This window comes from Centrocercus urophasianus, unplaced genomic scaffold, assembly GCF_019232065.1.
Source record: "Centrocercus urophasianus isolate 14NV4802_14NV808 unplaced genomic scaffold, USGS_Curo_1.0 seq_25, whole genome shotgun sequence".
Taxonomy (NCBI): Eukaryota; Metazoa; Chordata; class Aves; order Galliformes; family Phasianidae; genus Centrocercus; species Centrocercus urophasianus.
The window spans coordinates 17797159-17813095 of record NW_024884811.1 but is presented as its reverse complement, the minus strand read 5'-3'; the positions used below and the strand labels follow the sequence as shown (position 1 = coordinate 17813095).

At 58.6% G+C, this 15937-nt stretch overlaps 1 protein-coding gene across 5 annotated transcripts; it reads left to right on the top strand.

Annotated features, from left to right (window-relative positions):
* The first annotated feature begins 3112 nt into the window (after nucleotides 1-3112).
* Nucleotides 3113-14148, top strand: TPM2 (tropomyosin 2). 5 transcript variants are annotated; one of them, XM_042825812.1, is made up of 9 exons: nucleotides 3113-3298; nucleotides 3992-4117; nucleotides 8306-8439; nucleotides 9534-9651; nucleotides 9961-10031; nucleotides 10690-10765; nucleotides 10888-10950; nucleotides 11159-11228; nucleotides 13844-14148. In XM_042825812.1, exons 1-9 carry the CDS (start codon nucleotides 3185-3187, stop codon nucleotides 13924-13926), a joined length of 855 nt encoding a protein of 284 aa, XP_042681746.1. In that variant the 5' UTR covers nucleotides 3113-3184; the 3' UTR covers nucleotides 13927-14148. The 5 variants fall into 5 exon arrangements, with proteins under 5 accessions (XP_042681746.1, XP_042681747.1, XP_042681745.1 ...); XM_042825813.1 differs by lacking the exon at nucleotides 13844-14148 and adding an exon at nucleotides 11513-13837; XM_042825811.1 differs by lacking the exons at nucleotides 10690-10765; nucleotides 13844-14148 and adding exons at nucleotides 10250-10325; nucleotides 11513-13837.
* Nucleotides 14149-15937: the final 1789 nt, after the last annotated feature.

Below are 15937 nucleotides of genomic sequence, written 5' to 3'. Positions count from 1 at the left end.
CCCCCAAGGAGCAGGGCTTTATGGAGGGAGGAGTGCTGCAGACCCCGCTGTGGGCAGCACGGGGCTGCCAGCCCTCCTTGCAGGGGGAAAGCAGCACGAGTGCTTATACAGCATGGAAACTATTTGAGGCATGTCCAAAGCAGCACCCGGCAACCCAGACCCCCATTGGCAGCCTCACAGGTGCTGCCCAGGGCGGGGGGGGGGATTTTGTTGCAGGGGGATTTGGGGGCCGGCTGAGCTCCAGTGTAGCACCTGCCCCTGAGGCTCTGCACTCCTGGCCCCATTCCTGCAGGCAGCCGAAAATATCCCTAGGCAGAGTGGTAGGAGGGGGTGCAGGTGGGGCACCCCCTATATATCGACCCCCCAATGGGGCAGCAGCCGGGAATGCGGCTGGAGCCCCTCTGGCTGCCTGGGCTAAGCTCAGGCCCTGAAATAGTCACCCCGGCTGCCCCAGCATGGCCCCTTCCCCACCTGCTGCCACCCCGTCCCGTCACTCAGCAGAGCTTGGGGACACGAGGGATATGGTGGGATGCAGTGGGGATACCTCTGTCCCTGCACCCCAAGTACCCATGCTGCAGGGCCAGCACCAGCGAGCAGCCTGGAGGCTGAACTGCACTGCATGGCATGTCACAACTCTGCAGTTCTCAGCTGTGTCCATTGGGCTGGCCATGGGACTTTGGGGGGGGGGGGGGGGGTGTCTCCGTTCCCTGCAGCACTGTGGTGTCCTGCAGCATCTTCGGGTGTCGAAGTGCAGAGGGGCCACTATGCCCCCCGTGACGCTGTGCCATGGCCCAGCTCCAGGGCAGATTTGTGCCTCCCGCAGGAATCTCAGCCCTGCCAGCTGTCCCCTGACAATCTGCACTGCCTGACCCAGCACCAGGTACCAGACACAAGCACAGCCCAGCTCCACCACCCAGGGTAGTGGGCTGCAGCAGTGGGGACCCTCAGCCACACCTCTCAGGCAAAGGTTGGGACACAGGTGCCAGTTGTAAATACATTTTGGAGGGACATAAGGCAGCATTTAGCATGGCTGGAGCCCTGAGTCCATAAATCTTTCAGCTGGGATTGGAGGGGCTATTTTTGCATGCAGGTTCCAGCAGGCACAAGTGGTGCTCGGGATATGTCAATCATAAGGTGCCAGCAGTCCCACCATGGCCCCGAATTTGGGGTGGGCAGACGACCTGCAGCCTGGCTCATTGGGGTACACTGGGCAGTGATGACAACCAAAGAAGTCCCTTCCCTAGGAACATACTGGAGAAAGGTGCCTACCCTAGAACCCCTTGTCCTGCAGTTCAGCTTTGAGGGCAAAGCCATGGACAGGAGCACCTGCATGGCACCAGATGTTCCTGTAGGATGTGGCCACGGGGAAAATGGAGAGTGCAGTGAGAGGGACCTGCATCCCTAGGGGGGCTCATAGGAAGCTTCCCCAGCTGCTCACGTTGTACTCATCACCTCTGAGTTCACTGGGCTGCTCTGGGCTGAAGCATCTTCCCCAGTGCCAACAATCCTTGTCTTGCTCCTATAAAACCATTTTCTCCAGTTCTCACCTCCAACCATTTTCACCGCACCTCTGTGCCAAAAAGTCAAGTGTGCGCCCCATTGCTGGATGTGGGTGCAAAGGGATGGCCTTGGAGCTCACACAGTCCCTCACCTCGTCCATCCCATCCCACCCCATCCCCTCTGACCCCCCCAGCTCCAAACCCACCCTGCAGCTGGGAATGCACCAGAAGCATTTACGAGCGGTATTCAAGCATAGGGTATTTTTGGAGGAGTTGGGATCAGAAGGGTTTGCCTTTTTTTTTTTTTTTTTTTTTTTTTTGGCCTATAGAATAAGGTTTATTTTGAGAAGAAAGAAGGAGCAAGGCAGCCTGCATGCCCCAAGTCACCCTGGTACACTGTCCCATTGGAGGTGCCCTCCTGCTGGGGATGATTGCACTGGAGTGGTGGTAACGTGGGGCAGTGCTGGTGCTGGCGCTGTGACACAGCAGTGGGATGAGAAGGGGGGGTCAGTGCTTGGCTCTCTCCAGTCCCAGAGGATTTTTCCGTTGTGTTTTGCTGCCAGGCCTTTCACAGAGGACACTGGGGCGGTGCGGAGGAGGGTCCTGGGGTGGCTGTACTAGGAGGAGCCTGCGTGGCACAGGGGGGTCTCACTGTGGCCACCTCCACAGAGCATCCCTGTGCCCACTGCTGGCTCTAGGAGTGGGGTGCTATGTTTGGCTTAGGGCCATGACCCCAGTCTCCAGCTGTGCCAGGCTGGTGGGGCACCCTTGCTATGGGGCTATATGGGGGGCTGCAGTGCCAGAAGAACAGTGTCCTGCTGTAGGCACAGAGACACAAACAACACAGGGGACCCTGGGGCACAGCAGTATCATGATGGTTCTGGGCATCCCCTGCTCCTTTTGGAGCTGATGGAGTGCCCCTTTGCCCCAGGGAGCAGAGCTGGCCTATGGGGTGTCCCCAGGTGGTCACAGCCTGTAGGAGTCCGAGTGCCATTGCAGCACCCCAGGACCCCCAGGACTGCCATGGGTGTCCCCAAGAGCAGCGCCAGCCCTCAGGGTCCCCCTTCCCCAGGGCACAGTGACAAAGTGCAGGGTGTCCCCTCGTTCAGGCACAGCTTTGCGGACAGAGGTGGGTCACTGACATCGGCGAGTCACCAAGCAGTGTCCCCAGGTGACAATAACAGCACAGGGGTAAAAGCTTGAGGGGGGTCCTCAAGCTCAGCGCCGCCAGTGTTCCCGCGGAAGTGCCACCAGGAGTGCCCTCAGCAGTGTGTCCCCTCAATCGGACCCCTCGCGGCGTCCCCAGAGTGCTGTCACCGATGTCCCCAGCACCGTGCCACCACGGCACCCCCACAGCAGAGACCCTGGTGTCCCCAGCGCAGTGCCACCGCTACGCCCCTCTCCCGGTGCCCCTTCGGTGCCAGGTGCCGGGGCTGCCCGCCGGGTGCCGACCCCCCCGTCTCCCTCGGTGCCGCGGACTGCGGCGAAGTCTGTCCCTAAAAGGTGCTGGCGGGCGGCGGGGGAGGTCCCGGGGCGGCCCCCTCCCTCCCGGCGCGGCCCCTCCCCGGCTCTTAGGCGGCGCGGCGGGGCGGTGGGCGCAGTGCCGGTGCTGCCGCTGCCCCCGGTGCTCCGATCCCCACCGCCGCCGCCTCGCGCCCCACCGCTGCCGCCGCCCCACCGCCACCATGGAGGCCATCAAGAAGAAGATGCAGATGCTCAAACTGGACAAGGAGAATGCCATCGACCGTGCCGAGCAGGCGGAGGCTGACAAGAAGCAGGCAGAGGATCGCTGCAAGCAGGTGAGTGTCCCATAGCCTTCCCCAAAAAAGCGCTGGGAATCCCGGCCCTAAAGGGATCTGGCCCTGAGGATCCTGCTTCTCTGGGTGTTCGATCTTGGCCGCCCCCATTATAGGGGTGTACAACCCTTGAGGACCCACAGTCTAGGGATGTCTGGCCCCGGAGTCCTTGCCCTAATGGGTGTCCAACGTGGGAACCCCCCCATCCTAGGGTTGTCCAACCTTTGGGACCTTGTCCTGCTGGGTGTCCAATCTTGAGGATCAACAATTCAGGGGTTTCTAACCTCTGGGATCCCCAGTTTGGAGATAGCCAGTCTTAGGGAAGTAGTCCTGCTGGGTGTCCAACCTTAGGGATCTCCAATCTGGGGCTGTCCAACCATGGGGACCAGTGCCTGTTGTTTCTGACCTCAGTATCCCCAAACTCACTATGTCTTGCTGGGACCCCCTATTGCCACTTCCCTATCCCTCTGCACGGGGTCCTGGGGGACAATGCACTCCCACCACAGCCATATGGACAGGGACCTTCCCAGTGCCCCAAAGCTGTGTCTCCATGTCAGGACTTCTCCTGTCCCCAGCCCTGAAGTCCTGGGGCCCCAAAATGGACTTCAGTCACCGCAGGGTGAGGATGGCTGCCTCTTGCTGGGTGGGTGTTCCAGGGTGACCACCCATGACACCCGTGCTCTATCCCTTCCCCAGCTGGAGGAGGAACAGCAGGGCCTGCAGAAGAAGCTGAAGGGCACAGAAGATGAGGTGGAGAAATACTCTGAATCTGTCAAGGAGGCCCAGGAGAAGCTGGAGCAGGCGGAGAAGAAAGCCACGGACGTACGTAGGCAACCCCTCCCCTGAGCAGGCACTGGACCCCGGGGGGTGAAGGAAGAGGGGAACCTTATATGGTCAGCCTTGGTGGGAAGGGTGTCGGACCCGTTCTGGCTGTGGATGCCATATAGGTGCCAGGGTACCGGGGCATCACTTGGCCCAGTGCCCTAGAGCTCATAGGGATGAGCATCCCCACTGCGCCGACATGCACATGTAGGGAAAACTTGGAAATAGTTGCTAAAACGTGTTAGAAAAAAATGGGAAAAGAAATTGAGAAATAGGAAAACTCTTGCCCGCACTGAGCGCTGGTTGGGAAGGATGCTCAGGGAGCATGGGGACAGCCCTTTAGGGGTTCAACGTGCCACCCTGTACCCTGAGAAGGGAAAGGCTGGGAAGAGTTTTATTTAGGGCCATGACTGATGCTACTCCTGGGAAATGGATCCCAGTGGGGAGATGTTAGGAAGGTGTTGAAATTGGCTTGCGCCCTGGCTGAGATGAAGGGTGGAACAGCTGTGCATGGCTTGAGCCTGTTTAGGAACTGGGTATAACAACCCGCAGTGCCACACGGGGTATTTGGCACCCTATAAATAAATGCTCCTTTTGATAGCCAGTCCTTCTCTGATGAAAACCAACCCTGGAAACTGGAGGAGAAGCTAAAGGGGAGCTGTCTGGAGCATGGCCAGCAGGGGCATGGCCAGGCTTTTTAGGATTGAGAACAAAAATTCAATCCTGGCGGGTTTATGGAGCTAAATGGGGGAGATGCGTCAAAAGTCCAAGGTGGCCGCCAAGGACAAGGGAGAGCAGATGAGGACAGACAACGACAGCAAAGTCCTTGGAGGTGCCCATGTTCCCTACTGGGACCCCAGCCTACAGGGGAACAGGGGTTGCCGGGTCAGGGATGTGGGCAGAGCAGGCAGTGAGCCTCATTGGATGCCAGTGGCCCCAGTGCCAGGCTGCGTTTGTAGGGGTTTTACAAGTTTGTCCTGAGAAAGGTTCTGGCATCGATTCCCAACCCTTAAGGCTGCCCAAAGTCAGGCTGCCTTAAGGCTGACCAAGTTGTCAAAGCAGTGGGTATTCCCTGGAAGAGTTTGTTTATCTTGTCCAGAGGGCAACTGTGATGTGTGTGGTTCTGTGCTGCTCTGAGCAGGTTCATGCAGGATGGGGTGAGCTGGGTGCAGGATGCCCCAGACACAGGGCTTGGGGACAGGCTGCTCTCGTAGCCACTGATTATCAGAGTGCTGGCAGTGCGGAGCAAGGTCACTGCAGCCCCATTCCCTCCTTGTCTCCCAAAGAGACATCCCGTGAGGACAGCGTGGTGGTTGGAGCAGGGTACGTCCCCCTCCAGCCCTGTGTTGTCTCTGGCCACCGGCCTGTCCCAGCGAACTGCGAGCACAGGGACACGCACATTCTGCTGTTCCCAGGCCACGATCACAGGCCACGGTCCCACAAGGCTTCACCCAAGTTCCCGCCCCAGCGTTCTCCCAAGCTGAGACTTTGCTCTTATTTGGTGATTCCCTGAGCCGGTGGGAGGGAACGGGCGCTGCTGGGAAGTGACTGCATCCCTGGGTGGGGCCAGAGCAGGAGGCACCCTGCTCTGGCCGATATGGGACCAGGGTGCCTGCCCCCAGCCTGCTCCCTTTACTCTTGAGACTCCCCTTCTGCCCTGCACCCCATGCCCTGATCTGTGCCCAAGCATGAGGCTGGGACTAGGGCCAAGCCCAAAGCCATGTGCTGCCACACTGCTGCCATCTGGCTTGGGACTCGGTGCTGCGGGGGCATGGCCAGATGCTGCCTCTCCAGGGAAGCCCCAGATCCTGGGAAATGGCATCCCTGGAAGCAGGCATAAAGTGTGGCTGGGGCTGCCCGGCAGCTCACAGAGGTCCTTGACGGAGGATTGAATGCCACCACACCTTGCCCTTCTGACGGACCCAAGCATGTGCTGTGGCTGGGGTGCAGAGCTGGATATGCCTGTACCCTGGAGCATCAGCCCTGGGGGCCTTTGTGTGGCCAAGGACTGTACCCAGGGGATGCCCAAGAGCATCCCCATCCCTCTCATTGCTTCACCTGTGAGACAAAAGTCCGTGCCTCCCGTCTCTGTAGCAGATGTGTGGAGATTCTGGGGAGCACCCCTGGATACACTCTAAGCAGAGGGGCTCACAGCCTCTGCTGCCCCTTTTCCTCCCAGGAAAACAAGCACTCCGACCGCCTTCCCCTCTGCCTGCGGAGGCTCGGCTGGGGCATGCAGCCCTGCTGGGGGGCACTCTGTGCCCTGCTCTGGGGGAGCTGCGTCCCTAATGCTGCGGGGCACAGTGTGCCCTCCATGGCGCAGCCATGCGCCTTATCGGGGGCGACATGCGCTCAGCGCAGGGAGCGCAGCGGGATCGGGTCGGTGTGCGGCAGGAGGAGGAGGAGGAGGAGGAGCAGGAAGGGATGGAGGCAGGGCGGGAGCGGCCGCCGCCTGAGCGCTTCCTGCCCGAGCCAGGCGGATCCCACAAAGGGCTCAGCGGAGCGGCCTCGCTGCGCTCCCCGCCGGCCGCACGGCCATGGCCGGCATCAGCTCCATCGACGCCGTCAAGAAGAAGATCCAGAGCCTGCAGCAGGTGGCCGACGAGGCGGAGGAACGCGCCGAGCACCTGCAGCGGGAGGCCGATGCCGAGCGGCAGGCCCGGGAGCGGGTAAGGCTCCTGAGGGCACCTCGCGACCCGCAGACTGGGGCGGCGCCGTCCCTCTGGGCCGCGCACCGGGGAGCGAGGGGCACGGGCGAGCTGCTGGGCCGCGCGTCCCTGTGGGCGTTGGTGAGCCCCCCGCGGGTGCCGGTGCGGGGCGGGGGCTGCGGGCAGCTCCCCGCTGCCGGGGCCTCGCGGGGTTGCTCAGCTCGGGAACGGCCCCACATCGCGGCCCAGCTCCCCACGCCCGAGCGGCTGCTGCCTGGTTCGGGAGCGGCCGCAGAGCCCTCTGCACCCCGTCGTAGGGATAAACCATCCTTGCGCGCTGGCACAGGCCAATGTTTCCGCTCTGTGGCTTTTACAGGCTGCGGGTCGTTCCCGGTTTGGCTTCGTGCTGTTGTTATGGGGAGGTTTTTTGTCTCTTTTTTCCGCTGCCCTGCCCCGGCTCCCGCATCCTCCCGCTATCGGGGCCGGCAGAGCTGGGTGCGGTACCCGCGCCGTTGTCGCGGGCAGAGGAAGCGGCCCCTTCCTGCAGCCGCAGATCGGGTTCCCCTCTCAGCAGCTCATGTTCCCGAGCGCCCATTCGGGCAGCGCTGACCCACTTCGGGGGTCATTCCCTGGGAAAAAGCTCACGCCGAGGTGAGGCTGAACATATGACCGGGACCTCTGTTTCGGGCATCCCCGCTCGTTCTGCCCCACGTACCGGCGATGAAGCAGGGCGCTCCCACCGCAGCCCATCCCTTTGAGTTTTGGGTTTTTTGTCCCCGCCGCGGGGTCAAGAGCTGCTGAGGCAGCGTTTCCCGGCTGTGATGGTGCAGGGAAGCTTTAGAGAATGGAAAGAGAACGGGGCCAGGCGACCCGGGGCTGGCGGGGGGCCAGAGCCACCGCTCCCGGCCGGCTCTGGCTGCCCGCCCCGTCGGCGCAAGGGGAGCATGGGAACGCGGGGGGCCCCACTTCCTCCGGCCCCTGCGGTGCGAGGTTGGCCGGGCGCCATTGGTCCGAGGGCAGCTCGCTCCATCGCCCCGCGGCCGGGCTGTGTGAGTCGGCTGTGCAGTGCAGGGGGACTCCTCGTGACCCCAAGAGGGGGCTCGGCTCTATGGGGCCGGTTTTCTACACTGCCTCCGTAAACAGGAAATCGACAAGTGGCTCCCGTATCCTTTTCGGGAGCGGATCAGCTCAAGGCATTCCTCCTCCTTTACTCACTGCTCTGCAAAACCCCAATGCTGGCCTGGGGAAGGCGCAGCCCTGAGTACCCATTGAGAGCATTTCTTCTGTCTCCTGGGCAGGGGGTGCGAGAATTGGGTTTGGGCACAGTGCACGCATGTTAAGGAGCAGCTGGCATCAAGCACAATGTTAGGGATGGAGGAACCCCATGTCACTGTGGAGAGTGATGGGGCTGCAAAGTGTCAGAGCGGGTCAGAAGTGATTGGTGCACGGTGCAAAGGGGTGTCCCAGCTAAAATAACTCCTGACAGTGCTACATACATGTCTGTGTGCCATGTGGTGACCAAGAGGTTTCTGCTCCACAGGCTGAGGCTGAGGTGGCTTCTCTGAACCGCCGCATCCAGCTGGTGGAGGAGGAGCTGGACCGGGCCCAGGAGCGCCTGGCCACCGCCCTGCAGAAGCTGGAAGAGGCTGAGAAGGCGGCAGATGAGAGCGAGAGGTGTGACAGGGTGGGGGGGGAGTGGCGGACAACAGGGGTTAGCTTTGGGTTGTCCATGATAGCAGACAATCCCTTGGCTTTGCAGCAGGGCTTGGGGAGCCCTTGAGTTGACCCCATGGGAGTTTGCATTGTTTTTTTCTCTAGGGAGGGAGCACAACACAGCTCCGTTTGCTACGGGCATTTGTGGCACGCTTTGAAATTTTCAGGGCACACATTAAATCCCTAACAATTTGATCTGATGCCTGTACAAATTATTAAGCTGTGCCTGGAGCCAGAGGGTTCTCTCAGAACTGATTTTGTGCCCCATGGGAAGGTTGGTGGCCCTGCATTTGGCAGGGGGTTGGAGATTCATGATCCTTAGGGTCCCTTCCAACCCTGGCCATTCTGTGATTCTGTGATTCTGAGGGTTGAGCAGTAGCCCAGAAGCTGAGGTTGGCCCCTGGGAATGAAGCAGTAGCATCCTGAAGAGGGCTGCAGAACACACACGGGGCATTGCTCACCCTCTGGTGAAGTACCTGCTTTCAGCACACACATTTCCTGTGCAGGAGCCATGCAAGCGAGGGCAGACATGTCACTGCCTTCTCGGCAGGTGGCAATGAACAATTTGCAGCTGGCCGTTTGCCTCCACTGGCAAAGATCAGTTTGACCTGCCTGGCTGAGAGGCACATCTCCTGGGTTGCCATTGGGCATCTCTGCTGGTTCAGCTGTGCATCCCCAGGGTACTGCTGATGTGACCCTACTGCACAGGGTGCCTGTGTTCCTTGGCAATGCACTGTGTGTCTGGAGCGTGAGGATGGACACATCAGAGTACAGCGGGCAGGAAGGAGATGCAGGTACCACCTCCACCTACAGCCATAACCTCATAGAATCACAGAATTGTGTGGACTGGAAAAGATCTTCAGGATCATCTATCCCAATCACCAACCCAACCTACTGAGATCCGTCGTTAATCCATATCTGTTAGTGCCAAGTCCTCACATCTCTTAAACACTTCCAGGGATGGGGACTCCACCAACCTCCCTGGGCAGCTCAATCCTTGGCCACCCTCTCCATGAATAAATTCTTCCTAACCTACTTGTTCTGACTTTCCTCAGAGGCATGAAGGTCATTGAAAACAGGGCCATGAAGGATGAGGAGAAAATGGAACTCCAGGAAATGCAGCTGAAGGAGGCCAAGCACATAGCGGAAGAGGCCGACCGCAAATATGAGGAGGTATGTGCCACCACCTGTGTCCCCTGATCCCTGGTTTCATCAAAGGCAGTGCCCTGCAGCCCTGCTTCCTAGTCTGCATTTGACATAGCCTCCTAGAATCATGAAGTTTGGAGAAGACCTCTAAGATCATCCAATCCAACCCCAAACCATTCCCACCAAGCCCACTAACCACTTCCCATGGTTCTTGAATACCTGCAGGGACGGTGACTCCACCATCTCCTTGGTCAGCCTGTGCCAGTGAATCACCACTCTGAGAAGACATTTTTCCTAATATCCAACCTGACATGTTCCTCTGGATGTTCCCAACAGGTGGCCCGCAAGCTGGTGGTCCTTGAGGGAGAGCTGGAGCGCTCGGAGGAGCGGGCAGAGGTGGCGGAGAGGTGAGCAGGGCTTCAGGCACATGAGGCTCTCATACCACCCCTGTCCCATTCTCTTGCCCATGGGAGCTGCGGACATGTCCGTGTGTCGACATGGGGACAGGGATCTCCATCCCAGTCACCCATGAGGTGGGAGGAGGGAGGAGCAATGCTGGCCCCCGGCACATCCTTGACCTGCTCTCTGCTGGCCCCAATCTGTGGGTGCCCCTTTTCCACCCCAGTCGAGTGAGACAGCTGGAGGAGGAGCTGCGGACCATGGACCAGAGCCTCAAATCCCTCATTGCCTCAGAGGAAGAGGTACTGGGGCAGGGGTGTGGGGCAAGATGCAGCAGCCCCCCTCTCTCTATCGCTGTCTCTTGAGCCATGCCAGCCACCTCTCTCCTCTCTGCACTGCTGCCACAGCCCTCACCTCGCCTGTCCCTCTGTGGGCAGCACATGCTCTTCCATGTCCACTCTCCTCCTCCTCAGATGGATGCAGGAGTACAGCAGTGACATGCGAGGAAGGGATATGTGCCCAGTGGCTCTGCTGCTCCTCCACTCTGAGTTTTCTCCTCTCTCAACTTGTTCTCTCTCCTTTCCTCCTTCCCCATGCTCCTTCCGCTCCCCCCTTCTCCCCTTCACCACCCCCTCCCCTGCCTGGTGGCCCCTGCTTGGGATGTAGTAAATGTGGTGACCTAGAGGAGGAGCTGAAAATTGTCACCAACAACTTGAAGTCTCTGGAGGCCCAGGCTGACAAGGTATGACCTAGTGGGGCTGCTGGGGCTGGGCAGAGTGTGCAGGGTTGAGGGGAGGAGGGTCCCTGATTGGGGTGAAGAACTGGAGGTGTCCTCTGGAGCTAAGATCCTCTCTGTCCCTGCAGTATTCCACCAAGGAGGACAAGTATGAGGAGGAAATCAAGCTTCTAGGGGAGAAACTGAAGGAGGTAAGGCTCTTGGATGCACGATGCTCTGCTCCCGGGACATGCACTGGCAGCAGCAAAATAACATCTCACCCCTCTGCCTTGGAGGCAAATTGAGATGGTCACCAGCCCAGGTGCAGCAAATGGGACAGTTTTGAGGAACAGAGCATGTTTGGGGTGTGGACTTAAGGGCATTCCCATCACGCTCACTGTTCTTGCTGTGTTCCTGCAGGCTGAGACCAGGGCAGAATTTGCTGAGCGGTCTGTGGCAAAGCTGGAGAAAACCATTGATGACTTAGAAGGTAAAAGGGTCCTCGCTGCCGTGTGTCCCTCTTTCATGGGCAGGCAGGGATGGGGTCTCCTTGTGCTGGGGGTGGGCATGGGTGATGGGAGGGGGGAAGCTGGGATGCTGTGGAGGTGCTGGAGTCCCACATGGGAAATATGGCCTCATCCACACTGTCTTGTGCCCGGTGCCGTACCTGCACGCTCCCACCACCCTTGCCTCCTGCTCACCGCCACTCTCTCTCTCTCTGCCACTCACTACCTCCCTGCTCCACCACCTGCTCCCCACTCCCCCCACCTGCAGACGAAGTATATGCACAGAAGATGAAGTACAAAGCCATCAGCGAGGAGCTGGACAATGCGCTTAATGACATCACCTCCCTCTGAACCCCACACTGGGCACCAGCACTGCACCCCTGCCTGCCTTCCTCCCCCCCCAGCTCTACCATTTTGCCTGCCCGGCACCCTCTCCACTCCTACTGCCCACTCTGTCCCTACTCTGTCCCCTCTCTGTCCTTCCTGGCCCATGGCCACTGGTCAACAGGAGTCGGCCTGGGGTATTCATAGCAGGTGCCACCCCTGCCCATGGCAGGGTCTCTTCCAACCCTCTTCTTTAAGTTCTCTTCCAACCCCAGCCATGCTGTGATTCTATTAATTCTGTGTTCCCACAAGATGAGGTGTAGGCGCTATGGGGTGTTAAAGGGGAAGGGGTGCATCCCCGGGACCCCACACCCCACGGGGATGTGGGAGGATGGAGCTATGCCCAGGGGCCTTGTGTCCCGCATTTCCCCCCAGCAGCACAAGCACTAGGGACTTGCCCCTCCAGCGCAGCCATCCTGGTGCTGCATGCCAGGGGGGATATGGGATGGAGGGGGGTGGTCCTGGTCCCAGGCAGACACCCCCACCACCCGCGCTCCCCTCCCTGCCTTGCCTCTGTCCTTTGCACATTGCTTTTCAGTTTGCATTTTGCCTTTCATGACTTTTTCTTTTCTGTTCTGTCCCTCTGGGTTACTGAGTTGGTCTCAATAAAGCGTTTTCTCTCCTTGGTTTCTCCTTTGTTTTCTTCATGCTGCTCTGGTTCTCCACGCTCATCCTTCATTTCCTGCCATCTCATGCAGGTGCCGGCAGCCGGGGGTGGTCTCAGGGACGCCAGCACAGCTGTGTCCCTACCACCCCTGGCTCTCGGACACAGCTTTCCTCATTTTGTGCCACCTTCCAGACCCCACCTCCGTGACTCTTTCAGCCTAAATTCATAGGGCTAGACCTGGTCTGTCCATTCCTCATCTGTGCTCCCAGACATCACAGCATCCTCTCAGCACTGACTGGCATCTGTCCTCCACCACCCTCCCTGGCCGCAGGGGCTGTCCGTGGTGATTTCTGGTCCCAGTCCTTCCTGAGCATTCCACCCTACCCCACAGCCACGGAATTGATGGACCAGCAGCCCTATGACTGGCTGCCTCCTCCTTCTGCTTCCCCTACTGCCCCCCAAACAGCCATGGGGTGCCCAGTGAAGGCTCTCGTGGGCAGTGCTGTCCCTTTGCTAACTCTCCTTTCTCTTTCTCTTCCCACTGCTGCGCTGATGTCTCTGTTTTCTCTAGAGCGCTCCCGGCAGGAGGCCGAGAAAAACCGGGTTCTCACTAACGAGCTGCGGGTCATCCTTACCGAACTTAACAACTGAGCTGCGACAGCTCCTGCCCCAGCCCCTGGGATGCCCCCAGCCCCAGCTGTGTCCCACCCCATTTTGACCAGGCTGGCTTGAGGCTGTGAGGCCTGTCCGCTCCCCCCTTGGGTGACTGCCCTGCTCAGTGGTATGGGAAAGCCCTGTGGAGCTGATGGGATTATCCTGGGGGAGGGATGAAAGCTTTTGCCGTGTTCCAGAATGTCCATCAGATGGTGGCTGTCCCCTGGCATCAGCCTGGCCCCACTGGGGAGGGACACAGTGCCTTGTGTATCTGCCTTCCTCCCCTTCCCCAGGCAGCCAACTCTTTCCTATCCCTCTGGTCACTCGAAACTGAGCAGGGGGATGCCCTCACAGCAGGATGCCCTTGCAGCAGAGTGGGCAGAACCCTTGCCCCGTTCCCACCTCTCACGGAAGGAGGATACCATCTGCAAGCGAGTGTTGAAGGAGGCTGCCCCAGCAGTGAGCTCATCCCTGCAGCCTCATTAGTTCTGCTCCTTCTCTGCTGTCTTCTCCGCCTGACTTTCTGGGCTGCTGTCTCACTCCTCTTCTTCACGGAGCACGTGGCTCGTGCAGCAGGCGCTGGCTCTCCTCTTTTGCAGCCAAGGGTTTGTGCACGTGCCCATTGTGGCTGGTGGTGATGGCAGGATGGGGAGATGGGGATGTGATGATGGCTGGCTGGAGTAGTACCTGTCAGCAGTGCCCATGCCACATAAGGGCTGTCCATGGGCAACTGGGCACTGTGGGAGGATGGAGAAGATAAAGAGCAGGGACCACCTGTCCCTGGGGGTCCCAGAGGGTCTGGGCACATCCCTGCTGGCACCACACTGAGATGTCTTCTGTGTGCGTGTGTTTGTGCTTGGTGTGGTGTGCGTGGGTCTGGCTGTGCCTGGATATGCTTGTGCTGTGTCTGCGTGTGCATCTTGCTGTGTGGCTGGGTGTCCCTTGTGTTCACAGAGAGTCTGGCCAGTGCCAAAGAGGAGAATGTGGGGATACACCAGGTCCTGGACCAGACCTTGCTGGAGCTAAACAACCTCTGAGCTGCCTGGGGAGCCCTCATCCCCCTTCCCTATCCCACACGTGCACCCCACTGGCACGCTCAGGACGTCACCAGCTGAACTGCATTTTGGCCAAATCCACACATCCATTGAGAAGGGAAACCCTGCAGCCTTGCACCATGGCTCGGGGGCGTCTTGTCTGTGCACAGCCTGAATGGCTTTGTCCTGTCTTCATGTCCAAATATTAAAGCAGTTTAACAAGAAGGATGGGTGTGAATGGTCCTTGTGGGTGGGAATGGGCATTGAGACCTCTGCAGGGACCTTGTGATGTGGCAGGAGCAGTTTGGATGGGAGTGATAGGAGTTCCTTAGGATGCACAGGAAACCTCAGTCTCAAGGGCAATCCAAACTTAGCATCCTCCTCAAGCACACAGTGACAGAGATATGTCACCAGCCTGTCCCCTTCCACCCCAGTACATTATCTGCCTGGCACTTGGGGAAGCCACAGGATCCTTGGCTCTCTCCTATTGACTCTGCTTCATGACCCATGCAAACAGTGCCACACGGGCACGTGTACAAGTGCATGACTACACACATTCACACACTACTACCTTACAGTGTCTCACCCAGCTCAGTATCTGTATGCCTGTATGTCTGTACGCCTGCCTAAGGGACAGCTATATAAACTAGCAAGTATTAATACAGCAGGCAACCAATTCCTAGAGCGTTCAGGAAGTTTCCTCCCACTCTGTTGTAATTTCTCCAACACAAAGAGAAGAGCAGCAGGATGTATCTCATCGCTGTCACCAAATGGGGGTGGACTCCCTGGGGATGCCCAAAGCCATCATCCAGTCCCGCCCTCTGCTTTGGGCCCCCTGTGGCTTGCATGGAGCCCAGCTGTCTCACGCTGTTTGGCGGATATCCCTTTGACAGCATAGCCTTATGTGGCCAGGAAGCATAATTCATGCTGACCCCTTGCTGGGCTAAGCCATCAACCTAGCAAGCAACAGGGAGAGCTTTCCCATCCACTTTCCTTTATTTGCTGTGCCTCCTGGCTCACAGAAGAAAGGCGGAGACACAAGTTCTTTCCTATCCAGGTACAGCTGGCTTCCTGCCCTCCTCATGGTCTCCAAATCATATTTGCAACTCTGAATTGCATCTGGCAATGCGCAAAAGGCATCTTTCACACAGGGACTCTCCATTCCCTGCCTTGGTGCTTGTTCCTGATTGGGTTGTGGCATCCCAGGATGTGCTGGAAGGGAGACATTGCTCTCCTAGCAGAGCCTGTCCTGTGCAAGGATTGGAGTTTTTCTTTGGGTCTGCCTTGCTTCCCTACAGTACATCACTGTGTTGAGTGGTGTTAGGTAAAAGCACCTTCCTGAAATGGATTTGTCTTGCTGTAAAAGAGCAAGTCAAAACCACAGCCTTTCCCTGTGAGCAGCACCCTATCCTGCAAACAAGCCTGCCCAGACTTCCTATCAGGGTGCGTCTCCACCACTCAGTCTCTGGGCGTCCCTTCCTGCTGGGACAAAGAGCCCTTTCACACCCAGTGATTTTCCCCATTCCAGCCTCCTGGATTGGGTCGGTCCATTTAACCATTTACATCCCTATGCCAGATCCTTCTTCTTCACCTCTAAACTCTCAATTTCTGCAAGGCCCTGGAAGCTGCTCCCAGAGTAATGCTCTGCCTATGACCACCAGCTGATCCCCAGTTCTGCTTTTCGCTCACCCTCTGCTCCCCTTTTTTCTTCAAGAAGGAGAAGCACCAGGAGGCTGGTGCTGGCCAAGAGTCAGCTGAGAGCCACATCCGTGCCACACCACCCTGCCACGGGCTGGTTGCCTCCACCAGCTCAGGCTGCCCAGGGCCCCATTCCAACCTGGTCTTGAGCACGTCCAGGCATGGGGCACCACAGCTCTCTGGGCAGCAGTGACAGCACCTCACCTCCCTCTCAATGAAAAATGTCCCCAGCATCCAATCTGGATCCCTCCTCTTTTAGTTTAAAGCCATTCCTTCTTTCTTATCACTGTCTGCCCATGGAAAAAGTTTGGTCACT